Genomic DNA, 19198 nt, shown 5'->3' with positions numbered 1-19198 from the left:
TTTCCACTCTGGGACAGTTTTGGTAAATAAACAAACACCTTCATACATAGCGAAAAAGTTAACTATTGCATGGTAATAATCTGATAAAATAAAATATTCCAGGTATTCTATATAGGAGTATTGCTCATCTCTGCTAAATATAGGTGGATACAACTAGCACAAATCAAATGTAAGCCTGGTCAGATGCAAACCCAGCTCTGAGGTGGTGTTAAACACCCATACACACATTCTGGTTAGCATATTTCTTTCGAAAATCACTTCCTGTCAGTTTAACTCTTACTCTCCCTTCACAGCTTTGAAAAGTCCAGCTGCATTCCATGAGCAGATAAAGAGCCTGGAGCGAGCCAGGGTAAACCACTTTGTGTAAACTTGTGATTAACATCTGGAAATGGAGAGTCAGTTTTTTTGTGATACTAAATTCTCTGAGTACATGGAAAAATTCTTACTGTTACAGTAATAATGTATGCTTTTATTTTGTGAGAATTCATCAAAATAAAATATGTGTGTCAAATCTGTGGGGGGGATTAAACTTATGGGGGGGTTAACACATAGCTACCTCCAGTTAAGGATTGGATATGTGGGGAAATCATGCTTGTGCAGTTTTTCTATAGCAGATCTATACTATTGTGATTATGTGGTGATGTGGCATCAAATCCAGAAACATTCACATCTTGTTTGGGGAAGCTGGAAATCCATCAGCCCTGCTTAACTGCTAGGAAAACAGAACAAAGCAAGAGGAATCCCTCTACTGCCTGTGTTCTGACAGTGCTACCCCCCTATCTGAATGAAACTGCAGCTATTCATTGATTGGACACAGGTGTTTGTCAAACTGCTTTGAGTTTTTAAGTGAACAGAAGTTAATGGTGTTTTCTCCTTTCTTTTAAGACTGAAAATTTCTTGAAGCACAAGATCCGGAGCAGGCCGGACCGCTCGGAGCTGGTCAGAATGCACATCCTGGAAGGTACGTGCTGGCTCTGCGCTGTCGGAGCTGCTCACACAGGGACTTGGTTGTGTTCTCAGTTGTGTCACTGAATTACACTTTGATGGGAATTATTTCTCAAGGTTTATTCCTATATTCCTCGACTTCTACAGTGTCTGTGGTAGTCTGTATTCTAAATGTGTAGAGTAATAGATAAATCTGTGTCAGTGAAGGTATTCTCAGCAGTGCATTTGTTTGCTGTTGCATATTGCTCTTAATCTATACTCATATTATGGGGTATGTACATGGAGTGTTTCTATTGCTTCAATTTCTACTCATGCCCTAAAATGACCTGACAGCTTTGTGCTCTCTCTTGGCCCTGAAGGACTTTTAATAAATGTGACTGTTACCCTGTTACCTGTTATACTTGACTGCTTTTGATATGAGTGCAATGGTTATTGCAAAGACAAGACAAAGTTGTTGTTTGTCATGAAATTGGGGAACAATTGGAACAGACTATTTAAATCAATAAATCCTTTTAGAAACCTTTGCAGAGCCTTCACTACAGGCCACTCAGATGAAACTGAAGAGAGCTCGGTTGGCAGATGATCTGAATGAGAAGATTGCTCAGAGACCCGGCCCCATGGAATTGGTAGAAAAAAATATTCTTCCTGTAGACTCCAGTGTTAAAGAAGCCATTATAGGCAAGTAGAAGTCAGCTTCTGTTTGTGATCTATATGGCATTGTGGAAAATAAATAATTTAACTCCACAGCGTAATGTTCACTAGAAGATAACATATGCTAGGTTTATTACTATTTACTGTTTCAACTTCTGAGACCTAAACTTTGTTATGATTTAGATAAAGTAATCCTATTTTTATATGAAACTTTGAAAATACATGTTTTTAATAAAAATCATTACAGAGTAATCAAACATCTGTGGCCATTCCTCAGCTTGTCTTAGGTGTCTGTGTGCACTCCACATCTGTTGAATATACCTTTTATACGTTTTTATTGAACGTACCTTGAATATATGAATATTATGAATATATATGAACATGTGAATATTATGATTTAATATGACTCTATATTAAAAACACAATAAATACCATATGTTTAGACTACTGAAAACTGATCATTTTCCAGCAATTAGCTAATTCTGCCATTAATGTCTAAATTCTATTTGTTTGGAATTTGTTTGTTTGAAACATTGTTTCTTTCTATGTAAACATTTTAGCAGTTGGACAAGAGAATTACCCTCAAGCTTTGGATGATTTCTCATTTGATGAAGACAGCAGTGATGCTTTATCACCAGATCAACCAGCTAGCCAAGAATCCCAGGGTTCAGCAGCTTCCCCTGGTGAGCCAAAAACAAGTGACTCACCCTCACCTATAACCCCAAATGCTGCTACATCAACACAGGTACACTTTTTAAATGTTTAAATCTTCACAGTATGGTTTTTGGTCTGACATTGTAGAAATGGGGCATGGTTTCACATGGAATGAATACTTCTGCTGCTACAAAGGAGTATCTGGGACTCACTTTTCTGGCTGGGAGTGCATAGAGTAGAACCCTGGCTTAGCTGGTGGCAGTGATGAAATTCCCATAGGCAGCAGTGAAGCCATAAATTCCCTGAAATTCATTATGGCCCATAGAAGATTTGCAGCTTTCCCAGAAGTTGTTTAAAAGGTCATGGCCATGGTTTGCTCCAGCTGTTATTGATTACTTAATGTCTGTCTTCCTTCTGGGCAAGGTCTTGAACTCACTTAGAATTAAACTTAGCTGAAACAACAGTTGACGTCAGTTCCATTATCTTCAGAAAAGTCCATGAAAAAATTGTTTCCCACATAATTCAAATATTCTTTCCTATAGTTTTAAAATACCCCCTAATAAGAAATCAAAATAACAGAGTACATTGATTTTTCTATGTGGTTTTTAGTATTTTCTTAAAGTACTTACAAAGAAAGGTAATTGTGTCATGGCAGATGAAATGTTATCTTTATAGCAGAGCACTTAAAGGTGTGAGGATTTTGATAGCTGTGGATTTGTTCCTTACTGCAGAAAGTAATTTAAAATTCAACTGTTAATTAAGTAAAAAAGAGATAGCTCTTGTTAATGCTGCAAAGACTGTATTGCCTTTATGACTGTGGATACTTGACATCTGAGTGGTTCAAGGTCTGGTATTACTTTCCTTGGTTTTCTTATTACCACAGTAGACAGAAAAAGTATTGCAAAGTTCATCTTCAGTAACGATGCTGGACACAAAGTACAGCACATCCACATTGAGAGAATATAATTTCTGTTGAATAAATTGAAAACAAACCACATGAAATTAGATTCCTGAGTAAGGAATTAGATTCCTAATAGAGAGTTAAATAAAAATACTCAAAGCAGTACATGCCAAAAGCTTTCCAACTAGGAAGCATAAGAGAGATACGTGATTGCAGAAACAAAAAGGCACTTGAGCTTGATTGAAAAAGCGCTTCAGATAGAAATTCAAACCTTTGCTTATGGATTTCATATCACATTACAGACACTTCTATACACACATCTAAAATGAGAAAGTTGCTCTTCTGCAGAAAAACAGATGCTCACCTTGTTTTTCCCTTTTGAATTAAAGAATAGCAGCACAGCAGGTTTCTACAGGAGATGTGTCTGGGAATGGCTCCTTTATTCTTTTAATTTCCTCTGATAAATTTTAAATTTTATTACTACAAAAAAATACGAAGAATGTTTTGAATAAAGCGAGTGCAGCCAGAGTTCTTTTCAAGGCTTCCTCCTCCGCACATTTCCAGACTACAGAGGATGTAACATAATTTTGAGAACCTTCAGCTCTTGTTGACTGATGACCTAAAACTTACTTTAACCCAGTGTACTTGCATCTGGTAAGGATTAGGCATTTTAGTCATACTCCAAACAGATCAAAATGGGGTATTCACAATTCAGAAAATGTTAAACAGTTATCTTCAAAACAGCTGAAGAATTTTGCTTGATGGCACAGAATAACTGTTTTCTTAATATATTCTCTGTAGCTTAGTGACCTGCTAGATTCTTGTTGGCATCTAGCAGAAAACTCATATTATTTGGAAATAGCGATCTGTTCAAATCAAGTAATTACTAGTTTATGAAGTAATCAAGTTAAGAAGTCAAGACCTGTTAAATCTAGTTTTTTGAATTTAAAAGTATATAAAGTAAATGATGTATGTGGTTCATTGCCTCATCTAACACTTGCAGGAAAAATTGGGAAGTCTGTAAAAAGCTTTGTGTGTAGGTTAGGATAATGAGTAGTGTAAGGAAAAATAATTTACTCTCTGGCAAGAGGAAAATGTTTTGCACCATGATTTTCACACAATGTGTTAAGAGATAATTTGGGGGTTTGGTGGTGCTTTTTTTTGTTGTTTTGGTTTTGTTTTGGCTTTTTAAAAAATATACTAACTTTCCCATTTTTAAGAGTTTTGCTGTGCTGTCATCATGGATTTGTTTTCCTAGCCTATAATGGGTTATAAATAGGACGTTTGAAGTCAAGTTGTTTGGGTTCAAGAAGGATCAGAATAGTACATGACTATGCAATGAATAAGTGAAGTAGCAAACATTTAAAATGGTGTTTAGTTAAGAAACAGTGAAAATCAAGAGGTCATTTTAATTCCTCTGTGCCTGATGGTAATATGGTACTTGATAGTTTGATTCAAAGACAAACAAAGACCGTTTTAAAGTTTTGCTGCTGTAACTTAAATAAACCTTTTAAACTGGATTGCCATAGGGATGCAGTATGTTGGAATACAGCATCCAGAATCCTTTCTTGAAGGCTAAGTCTCTCTAGTGTCCCCTCACAACTCTTGTGCAAGTCTAGCAAATAACAGACACTGTGGAGATATCAGATGCTTTCCAGAGCAAACACTCTGAAACTTGGATATAAAAATAGAGGCCTTTGTATCTTTAGCCTGCCACCATAAACTGACAGGAGCCCAGGACGGGCATGTGCACAGTGTTACAGAGACTAGGGAGAGCATGGTAAATCTGCTATTTAGTAAAGCAGTCATCAGGAGCTGTTCCTCTGTGTGGCTGCAAGAGAGAGGGATCAAACCTATTCAGTTTTGCTGGATTGTGGGAAGGCAGCTATAGTTGCCTCTTGGCAGCTGATGGTTGGGAACACAGTGGGATTTCTAAATGAAACACAAAGATAAAATGGAAATTTATTACAAATTAATTGTAAGCAGAAGTTGGAGAGCTTTGCATGCAGACTGGCAGCTTGGGAACTGCTATCCCACAAATAAAAAAGAACCAGGACATAGAGCTGCAAAATGTGTACCAAGTTAAGTCCTTTGTGCTACAATCTCATAGAAGAATATGGGAAAGGTACGGGAAGAAGTGAAACAGAAAGAAGTACCTGTCAGACTTAATTAGAATGCAAGTCTTGGAATTAATTTGGAAGAAAAAGGATGTTTACTGATAGGAATATATAAAGGGTCTTTTATAAAAGGAACATTGTACTAGGTGGTCTAATTGCTTTCTTCAACAATGGAAATGCAACTGATGTAATCTGGCTGGATTTATTACTGGATGATATTAAACACTAGGAAAATGAAGATGGAGATTACCAGAAGTGAGACAGAAAGAGGGAAGTCTTGGGCTGAAAGGAAGCTGGAACCGGTGCTCAGTGGGAGTTGATTTGGGACATTCTAGTTTCATGTTACCATTAACAACCTTGACGTAAGAATGGGTCACCTAACAAAAGTAGGAAGGCATAGTCAGCACACAGTTGGATTGTTATTATGCAAAAAGACTGGTTGATTTGGCTTTTAAGAGAGAAATGCAATTCCATTAGAATGAATAATTTTTGGAAAGAAAAATACACAATGTCTCCTTCCCATGACAAAGAAATGTGGAAACCTGGGGACTCTTGACTCAAGATAAAACTGGGGAGGAAGAGAGCTGGGGTGCAGTGTTCAGCAGTGGAGTCAGAGAGCTACTGTGGACATCCTCTGTAAAACTGCAAGTTTGTCAGAAGAGATCATTCCAGTAAAAGTGGTAATGCCACTGTAAGGACCCTATATATGTAAATATATATAAACAATACATTAATATCCTGTACATTTTCAGTTACTTATATCCCAGAAAGACTAATGATAACCATTAACAGAGTTACCTGTAACAGGTAAAGATAATCAGAGAATGAAAAATCTGTTTGTGAGAAAAGAGTAAAAATTTCTTTGTGTATCTAGGAGCACAAGGACCAAGATCTGTTTATGTAGAGTGTAGATTCCATCAGAGGGATATTCACCACAGAAGGAAATCATAAGGTCTCTTTAAGACTTAAAATCACAAACCAATTTCAGCACAATAAAAATTGGTATGACAAATTTTAGATGAATGAAGTTTGGGTTTACACCTCTGCTGGCATATGATAAAAAAGAAATGTGCCTCCTGGCACAATCAGAGGTGGGGTTCTGTGAAAATAGGAGTAGGAAAGGTAAAAATACACCTGCTGTCCTGCTGGGTGATCATTCTGAAACAAGAAGTTCGATTACCTGTGTTGAAGTTTGACCTATGAAAGCAAAGTTTTTCTGACAGTACTTGTTTGGGTGGTAGGATTCTCCTTGTATACACAAAAATCTGACTCCACAGAAAAAAATACTGAAGGCCTCAATTTCATAGTAATAAAGCAGTGTTTTCCTATCTTGAGAAACTATTTTATTTTATTTGCTATATTTGAAATGTGCCAAAATGTTCCCTTATAGAATACTTATACACATGTACAGGAGTTCTGTTTTCACCATTCCTCTTAGAAAGATTTTGTGTATTTGACGTGATAGTAAATTGTCTTAACTTTTTCACGTTTTTTTTCCAGTTACTCAGGCAGTTGATGTTTTTAATGTTTCTCTTTTTCCTTATATTTTTTTAATACTAGTATCCACCTTTAACCTCTCCAGTTCCTGAATTCCTCAAAACTCCCTCTGCAGTTGAACAGCACGTGACTCGTTCCACTGCTGCAACCACGCTGACCACAACCACTGTATCTGCAGCAAAGCCTGGGCCAACGTTAGTGAAGGTGGGTACCTGGAACTGTGGCCCATGAGGACAATATTCTTCCTCTTTGTCCTAAGCCCACAGTGCTGTTTTTAATGGAAAACTACACAAGTAACCTTGCATTGCTTGTAACTAAGAAAAACTTCTGGTGTTAGGGGGGAGCATACTGGGCTGGTGACTCAAAGCTTTTGTGTCCTAAGGTCAGCCAGTAATCCTTGTAGGAACAGCTCATTATTCCAAGAAGTCCTTACAGTACAGTTGACAGAAGTTTTCAGGCAGAATTGTGCATAAAGTTGCTATGGAAGTTTTTAAGAAATAAGGACAATAGGTTTTTGCAATAGAGTTTCTGCTTTCTATTTTTATCTGCCTTGTAATCTAGTTTTGTATGGAGGATAGTTGAATAGAGAGTCATTGCATTCATAGTCTACCTGTAACCAAGGTGATGAAGAGCAGCAGCATTGCTCCTTTTCCACAACTATTTTCTTAGTTGGTTTAATGTATAAGCAGAATGCATTGTGAGGAAGAAGTTACTGTATCCTTGTTGAATACCAGAAGAACTTACACAGTTATCTTTTGTGCACTGACTTAGCCAGCAGTCTGGAAAACCCTTTCAAAAACAGTTAAGAGTGGGATTTCTCTTAGATGTCCATAATGTTTCATTTCAGTAATTTCACTGTCTTCAGCTGTGTTAATGAATATATGTATGCAGACTTCTACTTACCTACATTAAACTAATTCAGTTAAATGTGCAAAGATGATCTCTGGCAGTCAATTTCTAGTACAGATTTGGCTATATCCTTTGAAATCACTGGATTTGTACCAGCTTACTTAATGCAGGACCTTAATGACAAATTCAGATGTGCCCCAAGAGAGGCTGTCTGTGTAGTAAACGTGCATGGATCAACACAGCATTTCTGCTTTGATACCTTCTGTATGATTAGGTAACTGCCTTCAATTTTTCCCTCAAAATAATTTCAAAGAGCTTGTAAAGGAAGAGAGTTTTACCACTTGAGCAGGTATTGCTAATGAGGGTACTGCTGCCTTTAATTTATAGTAGTGTCTGCCCATGCTTTTAGTCTAGACCTCTAAGTACCTCAGGTGTTTACAGATGGAATTTCGAGTACTGGATTTTACTTCCACAAACTGCTAAGTTGCTTTGAACTTACCTGCTTAAGAAGAATGCCTCTTGACAATGACAGGTCATGACTGATAGAATCCCTTATCTGTGCCACCTTTAAAAAACCATTCACAAACTGTGATTTGATGACCTCTACTTGTGCAGGGGATAAGCCAGCTGGAGTATGTTAACCTTCCAAGGATGGTTCATTTGGGCATGTTTTCAAGGACAATTGTTTTCAGTAGCTCTCCACAGATTAAAAAAGTGCTCTGGTATGCTGCATCTCTGAGCCATGCATAACTGTTTTAAATGACATCTTTTGTGGTTTTGTTTCAATCTTTTCCAACCATAAACAGCAAAGCCACCCAAAGAACCCAAACGATAAACATCGGAGCAAGAAATGTAAAGAACCTAAGCCAAGGGTGAAAAAATTGAAGTATCATCAGTATATTCCACCTGATCAGAAAGGTGAGAAAAATGAGCCACAGATGGACTCCAACTATGCTCGTCTGCTACAACAGCAGCAACTGTTTTTGCAGTTGCAGATCCTGAGCCAACAGCAGCAACACTACAACTACCAGACAATTCTACCTGCACCGCTGAAGTATGTGAAGCATTGTTTGTGTCCTTTAAAGAAAAACATATACATCAGTTAGAGGCTTAGGGCTTTAGAAGTAAACATGGTTTGCAAATGTTAAAGAGACAGTTGGAACCCGAGAAAACTTGAAATGGCATTGTGCATCACTGTGGGTATTATTTGCCTTATTTAACAAGGTGATGAGGTGGTTCTCTTGTTAAAATAATCCTGTGGTCTGATAAGCCTTGAAGTGGTCCTAGTTATTTTCATGTGACATGGAAACAGAACATCTTACCTGTCAGATGTGTTTTTTCTGACTAAATGCATACTTGAAACTCAAAAGCATTTGTGCAAAATCAAGAAAAGTTTTGACAGCATTTTCACTCAAGTGTGACATAAGTAAGCAGAGCAGGGGAGAGAAGCTTGCAGACCATGTCTTTAACAAAGACATACACTATTCTTGTGGGCTTATTTTTTTTACATCAAATTCGCAAACCACATTTTTGCAGTTTATAAATAAGACAAAACAGTAATTTTAAATTTTATAAGATCTGTCTGTTGTTTATAACCTCATCTCTAATTCTTTTACGAGTTTCTCATTAGTACTGATCTTTAGCACTTTTAACAGTGAGAAGTACACTGACTGATTTATAGGTAGAAGCAGTCAGAAAAACAAGTGTTTAAAGAGTTGCCAGCACCCTGTAACAAAACAAGAAGCTGACTATCTGCAGAGTTACATTCTCATCATCTATGACCAATCTTTTCCTAGAAGTGCTTCAAGTGTAACATGCCACAGTCACACAACCCTAAATTCATATTGACTTTCAGCTGTTCTTTTAAAATGAGTTTTCACTGAGTTCTTTTTCTTCAGCAAGTGAGGCTAGAAAAGTTAAAGCTACCATCTGTGGTTTTATTTATAATTACCATGTATCCTAACATTTGGACTGGCGATGTTTCTGCCTGCTTGCCCACGCTTCTTCTGTTCCATTTAGTGACATTTCAGAAACATTTCTTCATAAATCAGCTAAACGAAATAAAAGATTACTTATGGTACCTAGTGTAAATGATGGCATTTTTAATTTTTTACGAGTATTTCAGAATCCTTATATGAGATTCTTGAATTCAGCTGATAAAAATGCATCATCTTCAAAGTGCACTGCTTTATGTCAATCCGTACTGTGTGTGAACATAGGACATCTAGGGAAGGGTTGATCACAGAGTTCAGTATTGGGGGGTGGTTATTGATGCCAGACAAAAAACTAACTAATTGCCCTGGCTGGTGATTAATTTGTGTAAACTGAGTTTGCAGTCCATAGTGTTCTTCAGGGATACCATGACAATAATTAAAACTATGAAGCATGGATTGGTATGCTTAACTGCAAAACCAAAACAAAATAGCACCACACTACTCTCTGTTTTCTTATTTGTTTTGTTTTACTGAAAATACTTAACAGTAATGTGTTAGGTTAAGCATGGATTTGTAAAAAGAGTTAATTAGTTAATTAGCTTCACAGACATGAGATTCAGAACCACAGCCTCTTGACTGAAAACATAATAAATTAAACATTGACATTTTTGTCTCTCTTTTTCCTGTTACTTGAAGGTCACTGAATGACAAACAGAGCAACAATGGGAATTCACCACTGAATACTTTGAGCAACAGTACACCAACATCAGCTGCCAGTTCACCAAGACAGAACAGTAATGTTCCTAGCAGAAAACCAGGTCCACTACCTTCAAGCTTGGATGACTTGAAGGTAAAAGATAAAAGGAATTTGTCCATTCCTGTGCATTACTGTAATTCATAACTTGTGATGTGTTACTGTCAAGAATATGCCTGGTAATTTGTACTGATGAAAAATGTTCTTTCCTCCTAATTGGTCAGAATAGGATTGTCAAAGTTTTCATACAGAGCTCTCCTGGACTGTAATATTTAATTCCTCATATACATATGTTCCAGAAATGACATTTCTTTCCCAAAGAATTCGAAAAGGACACATTGTATAAGTCCTTCACTATGACACCTTGGGTCACCTGTGGGGCTCACCTCATGTGAAGTTTCAGCTCAGGCAGATTTAAATTCTGGAGCAGTAATTTCCTCATGACATATTTCAGTGTATCAGTGAAGAGGTTTAGTTAAGCAAGATAAATTAAAAGATGTCCTAATAAAAACATTTATTAGCTTATATATAATATTAGTATTCTGAGAGCTCACTGCTATAAATAGAAACAGAAATAAGACTAAAAAGAGAGTAGAAAAGACATTCTTACCAGAGTTCAACATGTCATCTGAAAATGAACACTAAATTCTGAAGTTTTTTGAAGTCATAACTGTGTAGACTGTTCAGGTTGCACTGTGAGGGTATTGCATAGGATCTTCCTTTTAGCAGGAATAAAGACTGTGAGGGATGAATCTGAAGCAGCTTGTGGGGGTTTAGGATTCATTCAGTAGCAGGAATGTGCCAGACCTCAGCAGCAGGATAGGGACATCTAGTGGGCATTTAATCCCTTTATCTTTGCCTTTACCAAGGTTTGTGAGGGGTGGGAGAGAGGATTTTTTTTAGATTTGAAGGAATAAAAAGAAGAAATCTTGGAAGATTATAGTCTCAAGACAGTAATGTATTGTCCTAAGTTGAAGCAAATCTTTTAATATTAAATAAGTATAAAATTTGTAACTAAAAACTTGTAAAGATATTTAAGTTAATATCTGAAATTGTGCTTTGCAGTGATTAAAGCTGCTCACTTACCTATTTCTGCACAATTTATTGGTATTCCTGCTGATGTGGTAACACTAACATAAGCCTTTCTTACAGACCTGCTGGTGGTAGTTTTACCACTGAATCAGCTAAATCAATTTGGATTAAGAGATCAGAAATGAATTGTTGAAAAAGGGAAAAATTAGAACACACTCTCAAAGTGTAGACGGTACTAGACTGGGGAAAACAGCTGACAGTCATTGGCTAGGGAGTTATTTAAGAATATTGCTATGGGTTTTAGAGATATAAAATGTATTGCTGTGACTTTTCATCATTTCCAAATAAAAAATACCTCCAACTTAAATTCTAGGTTGGCTGAGTACTGAAATACTGCTGAGGTACCTCTTGTTCTATTAGAGGTAACTCTAAAATGCAGGGAGCCCCAACTCTGCAGTTAGCTGTGGTGCATGTTTATGATAAACAGAAGCCATTCTTTATGATTGCTTTTCATTAATTGGTATTTTGAAGCACAAAAGTAATTTACACTCAACGCATTTGCACTTTGTAGGCTTATTAGAAAAAACTGAGAGCATTTTTCTATCAGAAAGTAATTTTGACTGCTTACACTGTCTATGTAAAAGAAACCCAGATGGCACATAGGGTAACTGTTGGGTTGCTAATTAGCAAGAGTGCCTTTTGTGTTTGATGGGTCTATTGAATCATCAGCTGACCTGATAAAGTTTCTCAGAAACAGATCTGTCTGTCCTGATGGTGTAACAAAGGGACTCAGCGTGCTGCTGTTCACTGCTTTTATCTGTACTGCTGCCACTGTCTGCTGGTTTGCTTCAGAGGTTTTTAGCTCAGAACTAGAGCTGGAGGTGCATTTTTCCATGATGAATATTTATGAAAAAAAAACATCAGTTTGCTACTATTCACTGTACAACTGAACACTCCTAAGATTTTGGCCACTTAAACACTGAAGTAAGTAGGAAGTCATGGAAATGTGTTCATAGATAATGCGTGCTGTCAGAACCCAGAGGTGTAATAACCACAAATACACCACTGAAAATGATTTTCATTATTGAGATGTAATAAGGAAGCATATCAGTAAGTTTTAATATTTTCCTTTTTTATTATAGTGTTTTATTTTATTTTATTTCAGGTAGCAGAGCTTAAAATGGAGTTGAAACTGAGGGGATTACCAGTGTCTGGAACAAAAACAGATCTTATTGAGCGACTGAAAACCTATCAAGATCTTAACAACAATGGGGTTGCTACAAGTACCTCTGTGACAGTGACTACTTCTAGTGGGGCCACAGGTAACACTGGGGAAGTGACTGTGGCATTTCCCGTTGCAACGCTAAATAAACCCGTGGCTAATACAATATCCAGCTTCCCTCCAGAAAAAACATCTACCGGACCTGGCAGCAAAGCAGCAAATACTGAAAACATCAGCTCTCCCTTGCCTATATCTCCCTCTCCTTCTGAACAGTCGAGTCTAAGCACAGATGATACGAGTATGGCAGACACTTTCCCAGAAATGACCATGATGTCATCGTCCCAGTTCCTAAGTACTTCACCACTGAGAGCAAGTACAAATGAGGATAATCAGAATCGCAGCAGTGGAAGCATCTCAACCATGGAGTTTGATGTAGCAGAAAAGGACCGCAAGCTTCAAGAAAAGGAAAAACAGATTGAGGAGCTCAAAAGAAAACTGGAACAAGAGCAAAAACTTGTGGAAGTATTGAAAATGCAGCTTGAGGTTAAAAAAAGGGGACAACAGCAACAGTCTCAGACTTTCGGTAACTCAGCTGCTTTGGAACAGAAGCAGATCAGTGCTGCTGTCAAAGATGAAACTGCTCCTGCTGACTGCTCAAGTACAAGTCAATCTGTACCTGTAGCCAGCCATTCCTTAGGACAGTCAGTGTACACTGCTGGCCAGAATCCAGTTGCCAAAAAGGCGGTTGTTATCAAGCAGGAGATACCTGTGGCCAAAGCTGAACCTCAGAATGCCATTTCTCAGTTTTATGTCAGTCCACAGAGGCAGCCACAAACTGCAGTTGTTGCCCAGCCTCAAGCTTTATTAACTACCCAAGGAACTGCCCAGCTGCTCCTCCCACTGTCTATCCAGGGACCGAATGCTGCTACTGCAGTGCAGTTACCAGTTGGAAATATCAAATTGCAGGTAAGAGTGTTTCTATTTTTTTTATCATGTAACCTGTATGGCAGTATTTCATAACTTAGTGTAAATAGGTAAATGTGCTGCTTACAGGATTAACTTAAAAAGCAGGCGTAGCCTGTTTCTGCTTAAGGGAAACAGTAGAAAAGCTTGAGCCAATCTTGTAATACCTGCTTCTAGTACTTGTTTCTTTGCAACTTTTTTCCCTAGATACTCTTTCCTGAAAAGCAATTCTTGCTATGTACTGCCTCCATGCACAATTTGATTTAATACCATTTTGTTAACTGAAAATTGTAATAGAGGGCTACAGCCTCAGTACTTTGTTTTGAGATAGCTCTATTGGCAAAACATATGTTAACTACCTTGTGTGGTGGTGCTTCAATGCATTTAAAAATGTGAATGTCAGGTTGTGGAACTCTGCTGGGGACTTCGAAAAAGAAACCATTGTTACACAAATATTATTTCTAGGCTGATTATAGCTAGTGAATAAATACAGCATAAACCAAGCCAGGCTATAAATACAGAGGTATAAGAATAATCTGACCAAGCTGAATTAGTGTAACCTTTTGATCTGATGTAGAATTAAGCAGTAATGCATTGTGGAATGCAAATGGCATTGTGGGAACATCCCCTGCCACCCATCATAGCAGCTAAGTATTCTTCCAGCTGCAGTTTGTCCCTGGCTTTTGTGCATTCTGTGGGCCTACGCTTGCTGCAAGCCTGTGCACATCCAGCAATCTTTGAGGGGTGGAAAATTCTGGTGAGGATGGGCCCCAGTCTGCAGTGCAAGAACTGTTCCTAGGAACTATACACCCTGATCCCCACCTGAATTGTTATAAAACCCTGCTAGAATTCTGTAACAAGCTTAAGCAACTTTTCCTGGTATTTCACTTCACCAAAACTCCAGAATGTTTTCTACTACCACTTAAAATTGTTTTTCATGAGGTTGGACATGCTTCTTGTCCTTCACTAGCCATTAAAAATTACCACAGTCTTAAAAGCAACCTTTTCTTGCATCATCAGTTTTGTCTTCTAGTTACTCAAGACAGTTCCTTAGAGTCCTTTCTTACTGATTTATGCTTTTCCTGTCCCCTGATATTTTAATCGCTATCCACTGGGCTCTCTCCAGTTTATCTTTGTCTGAAACTGTGTCGGCAAAATAAGCATCACCTTGTAGCTGGGAACTCCCCAGTACCAAACACAGTAACAGTTTGGTTTCCTGTACAGTTCACACTCATCCCTCCCAGAATACATGTTACTGCTACTCTGCATAAGGTGTGCAATAGATTTTTACATGATGTAACTTACAGTGAGATACAAATAATGCAAATATTTTATCTTCATCCTTTAGGCTCAATCACAAGCTGGAATACAGACCCCATCACAAATACCTGCTCCTATTTCTTCCTCTGGCCTGGTGCAGACAGCACCTCAGATGCATACTCCACAATCAAAACAAAATACCAGCATGCAGCACGCACTTGGTCAGACCCAACCAATCAGAAAGGTTTGTGGATAGCAATAAACATTAAGATAAATAGTTGTATAATCTAGTTCTAGGCAGTGCTTTTAGAATCTTTCATGTGTCATCTGTGTTATATACAAATGATGAAGTCGCCTAACATCTGTAGATGTAGGATAAACATCATGTTTATCTGTGTGATACAATGGGCTTTTAACTCCTCTTTCCAAAATTTTAGTCTGAGCAGGACTTGATTTTTCAGTTGCAAATAAATACATTTTCTAAAAACTTTTTATCTTAATGGTACACTTAGGGCATGACGCTTACTACATTATTCCTCATGCTTGGCACAAGTGGTGTGTACCAGGTATATTCCAGTCAATTTCTCTTATTTGCCACTGGCTCTAAATGGGAGGTTTTCATAGGCAGCTCTTAAGAGAAAGCTTTTACCTATACCTTCAGAGATTTATTCTTTTATAGAAGTTAATTTTGGTTTTCTTACTTTCCTTGTTGATTACATCCCTCCTTATGAAGGAAGCTATGGACTCAGATTCTGAGGATGGTAATTCTAGTGGGTCAAAACCCTACCATACCTCTTCCTAAGGAATGTAGGGTATGATTCAGAGAGATCCTTCTCTTTTTCCCTACCAGAAACAGTCAGCTCTGTAATGTCCCATTGCAACAGACATTCCTCAGCACTGGATGTTCGGTTGTGACTGCCATTCCAGTCATGTTCATATGGGAACTGCTATCAACTCTCAGCACCAGTCATCACAAAAGAAAACGTTTTCTCCTCCTCTGAGCCTCTTCCAGACTGACCTCTGTTATTAAGAACATGGAGATTAGTTTTGGACTTTTATTGCATTCTTATCAGTATAGCTACTTCTGTTGACTGTAGGGCTCCTATTACTTAGGACAGCAAGATTTTTCAGCCTGCCCCTAGGGACAGATAATTTAGAAACAAATTCCAAGATGAAGAGGGTAATTTTTGCAGTATATTAGGTAACTATTATATCTCAACCTTCGAAGTTCTTCTTTCAGTTTACAAAAGTGCATCGTAAACCCCGTGTTCTGCTGTGATTTGGGGATTTTACCTGAGCAGTGTCACCTTACCTGCCTCTGCTTGGGCTCTTGTTCCAGATAAAAACTTACCTTAGGAGATGTATGATTGTGCTTTGCCATTCTCTAGAGAGCTGGCTAGTAAAGGGGGACACAGCTAAAGGAGCATCAGTACTCTTCAGACTGCTTGTTCAGTCTGTTTAATTTCGTGGACATTGAGGTTATCCTCCAGAAGTCAAAACTGACATACATCCAAAAAGCAGATTTCATGCAGGTTCTCTGGGATTTGATGAGGGGTTAATCTTACCTGTTAATTCAACAAGTCCTATAGAGAAATTTTCCAGTCATTCTGAGGCATGTACTTGTGCCAGAGACTGGTAGCTTGCTGCCATTGCTGCCTCCAAGTTCCTTGAAATGTCCACAGGACATAACCAATCCTCCCCGCTATTCAGATCAGTTGTCACAAAGACCACAGTTCCCAGCAGAGTTTGCAGCCTGCTATTGCACTGGTGTTTACATCAAAATGAAAATATTGATGTGATACAACAGATCAGGACACCCCTCATGCATTCAGCATTAGATCTACCTCTCTCCATCCATGACCTAAGATTTGTCACCTTTGTCATAAAGGTATTTGGGAGTGATAATGAATTTAAAAGAGCCTTATGCACTATGCATTGGTAGCTTCTCTTTATCTCCCTTATGTTATTGACTGTCCACTAGGTGGGGAAATCATGGATATGCTGTTTGAACTGTTCCATACACTTTCTTCATGCTTCCTGGAAAATTGCAGGAAAATGTTTTTATTATTGAGTGATGAGTGAAAGTATGTTAGAGCACAAAAGTTCTTTCAGAGACCATCTGTTCTGCATTTAGAAATTAGTCCACTGAAAGGAAAAATCAGTATAAATAACATTCACTTAATAGGGAATTTAAGCAAGCAAGCATTTTAGGAAAAAAGGTCTTATATTTCATTAATGTAATTTATCCCATATTACCTTTTTTTTTTTTTTAAATAAAAAACACCACAATCTAAGACTGATCTGTTAATCCTTTTCAGGTTTTTCCACCTGCCACATCAAATGCAGTTTTTTCCTATCAGACTGCACCAGTTTCAACTCCTTCACAATCTTTTATTAATAAAACATCAAACTCTAGCGTTCACCCTGGTGGTAATCAGGTCCTCTCTGTGCAGAATGGACCTGCTGCTCCCAACAAGGTAAGGATATCCCAACAGTCTTCCATAAAGTTCTTTTATATTTATTTTATATAAATATTATTTTATTCTTCTGATATAACACATGACTATTTACATACAGCAGCTCACTCAAGGAAGAATGTTTTGTAGATTTTAATAATACTTATATGTGCATGTATATGAGAAAGGGAGAAAGAAACTTGCTTTATCCCTCTGATTATGCTAATACATAGATTGACGTGACAGAATAATCTGTAGAGTTGATTTCAGTGAATTTTCAGAGTGAATTCATCTTGATTTCACTAAATCACATTATTTAGTCACTGTTTTGTTATTTCACACAGCCTGGGTCTCCATCTCAAGCCCAGCCTTACATTGTTCAGCAACCCCTCTTTAACAACACAGTGTCCAAGACGAAAGATCCTCCTCGTTATGAAGAGGCCATAAAACAGACCCGCAATATTCAGCCATCACACCGTGAGGTACTTGTTTTCTTTAGTCTGTTAAAAATAGAGCTTTTCTTCACAATTACCAAAACCATCGCTTGTTTTAAGGATTTTTAGTTTTGTTTTGGGGTTTGTTTTTGTTTTTTGTTGCTTTTGTTTTTTTGTTTAGCATCAAGGTTTTCTAACATACCCTGTTACTAGTTGCGTAACTGTATTTAATTACAGGACTCCTGTTTCATTATTCTTTTATTAAAGCAGCATGTATGTAAATAAGTCTTACAGTTCCCAGTTGGCAATACATCTAATTGGGTTAATGCTGCTATTGCTACTAACAGTAACTAGCCTTCAGGTGACTTGTTTTGAGAATGTGTGATACCCAAACCTCATGCTTAAGAGAGGAAAGATGCATTTTCCAAAGAGAGTAAACTTGAGGAGAATGTGTGTGAATGTTTATGCACACAGGCAAACATGAACATAGGTGTTTGCTTGAAAAGAGTCTGTATTGAGTGATCTTGGTAAATAATCCTGTGTAGTGCTTTGCCAGTTTACCTTAATAAGGGTGGAAGTTCCTTTGTATCAGAGGAAATTTGTAAACAAAATGAATGAGTATCCCTAATTTCATGCTTTTATCCCAACAGTTAAAACTTTGTAGCCCCTAGTGTTGGTTGGGTGTTTGTGGTGGAAGATCTCAGGAATGACTGTGGGTGTCTAATGCTGTTTCCTGTGTCCTTGGCATGTCCAGGACATCCCCACAGTGAGGGCACAGAATTTGACTTCTTTTATCACTACCAGTCAGTCAGGGGCTCCCCACTAGATCTGATGACAAATCACTTCCCATCCCTGGAGTATAAGCAATGGTTTAAAACACTTCTTCAGACTTTCATGAAAGTCTCCATTTTTTCTAGATATGTTATTGAATGAGTGGGTTTGTGGGGGCCTTTGTTAGCTGTTGCTTAAGGTTCAGTTATTTAGGGGGTGTCTGTATAAAACAGAGTTAAGTTCCTGAAAGCTTACCTCCCACCCATAAAAAATAAAAACATAAATCTACAGACTGGGGGAAAAAAACATAAAATGCATCTTACATGACGGCCATTCACAGGTTATCTCTGAGAGACAGTAGGGCAGGGTTTGCAACCCCAAAGTGCTGCAGTTATTATTATCCTGGTACAAAATGGGGTCAGTAACTCTCCTGAGCCCTAGCTTCTTGCACCTCTCTCCTAGGTTGCCTTCATGAAGTGTTTGTCATGCTCTTTGCCTATTCCTTTGTACTGAAACCAACCACAGAGATTACAAATGTCTCTCCAGAGTATCTGTTTTCTAGGTAGACAATTTCATATTAAGCATTTCAGTCTTTATCATATATTAGTACTTACATGCTGTTGAGAGAAACTAGGAACAATGAGTGTAGGAAAAAATACCACATGAAAGAGAATAACTCTGTTCTCCTGCACTACAGATTTCCAGTGCACACAGTCAACAGATGGATGATCTTTTTGATATTCTCATCAAGAGTGGAG

General features: G+C 37.8%; 1 protein-coding gene across 25 annotated transcripts in view; it reads left to right on the top strand.

Annotated features, from left to right (window-relative positions):
• MRTFB (myocardin related transcription factor B) overlaps positions 1-19198 on the top strand; it is a 68012-nt gene that overhangs the window by 41727 nt on the left and 7087 nt on the right. For 15 of the 25 annotated variants that reach the window (XM_086853671.1, XM_086853675.1, XM_086853681.1 and 12 more), the window contains 12 exons: positions 294-349; positions 886-961; positions 1462-1623; positions 2157-2341; positions 6829-6969; positions 8421-8668; positions 10245-10398; positions 12500-13522; positions 14868-15023; positions 17098-17256; positions 17580-17717; positions 19138-19198. In XM_086853671.1, the coding sequence (XP_086709797.1) occupies positions 294-349; positions 886-961; positions 1462-1623; positions 2157-2341; positions 6829-6969; positions 8421-8668; positions 10245-10398; positions 12500-13522; positions 14868-15023; positions 17098-17256; positions 17580-17717; positions 19138-19198 (2559 nt within the window). The remainder of the gene's footprint in view (positions 1-293; positions 350-885; positions 962-1461; positions 1624-2156; positions 2342-6828; positions 6970-8420; positions 8669-10244; positions 10399-12499; positions 13523-14867; positions 15024-17097; positions 17257-17579; positions 17718-19137) is intronic. The other 10 variants (XM_086853685.1, XM_086853686.1, XM_086853690.1 and 7 more) reach the window with 1 other exon arrangement.

The sequence above is a fragment of the Cyanistes caeruleus genome, chromosome 17, assembly GCF_971803275.1.
Source record: "Cyanistes caeruleus chromosome 17, bCyaCae1.hap1.1, whole genome shotgun sequence".
In the NCBI taxonomy this organism is placed as follows: Eukaryota; Metazoa; Chordata; class Aves; order Passeriformes; family Paridae; genus Cyanistes; species Cyanistes caeruleus.
This window is presented reverse-complemented; position numbering and strand designations above follow the sequence as displayed.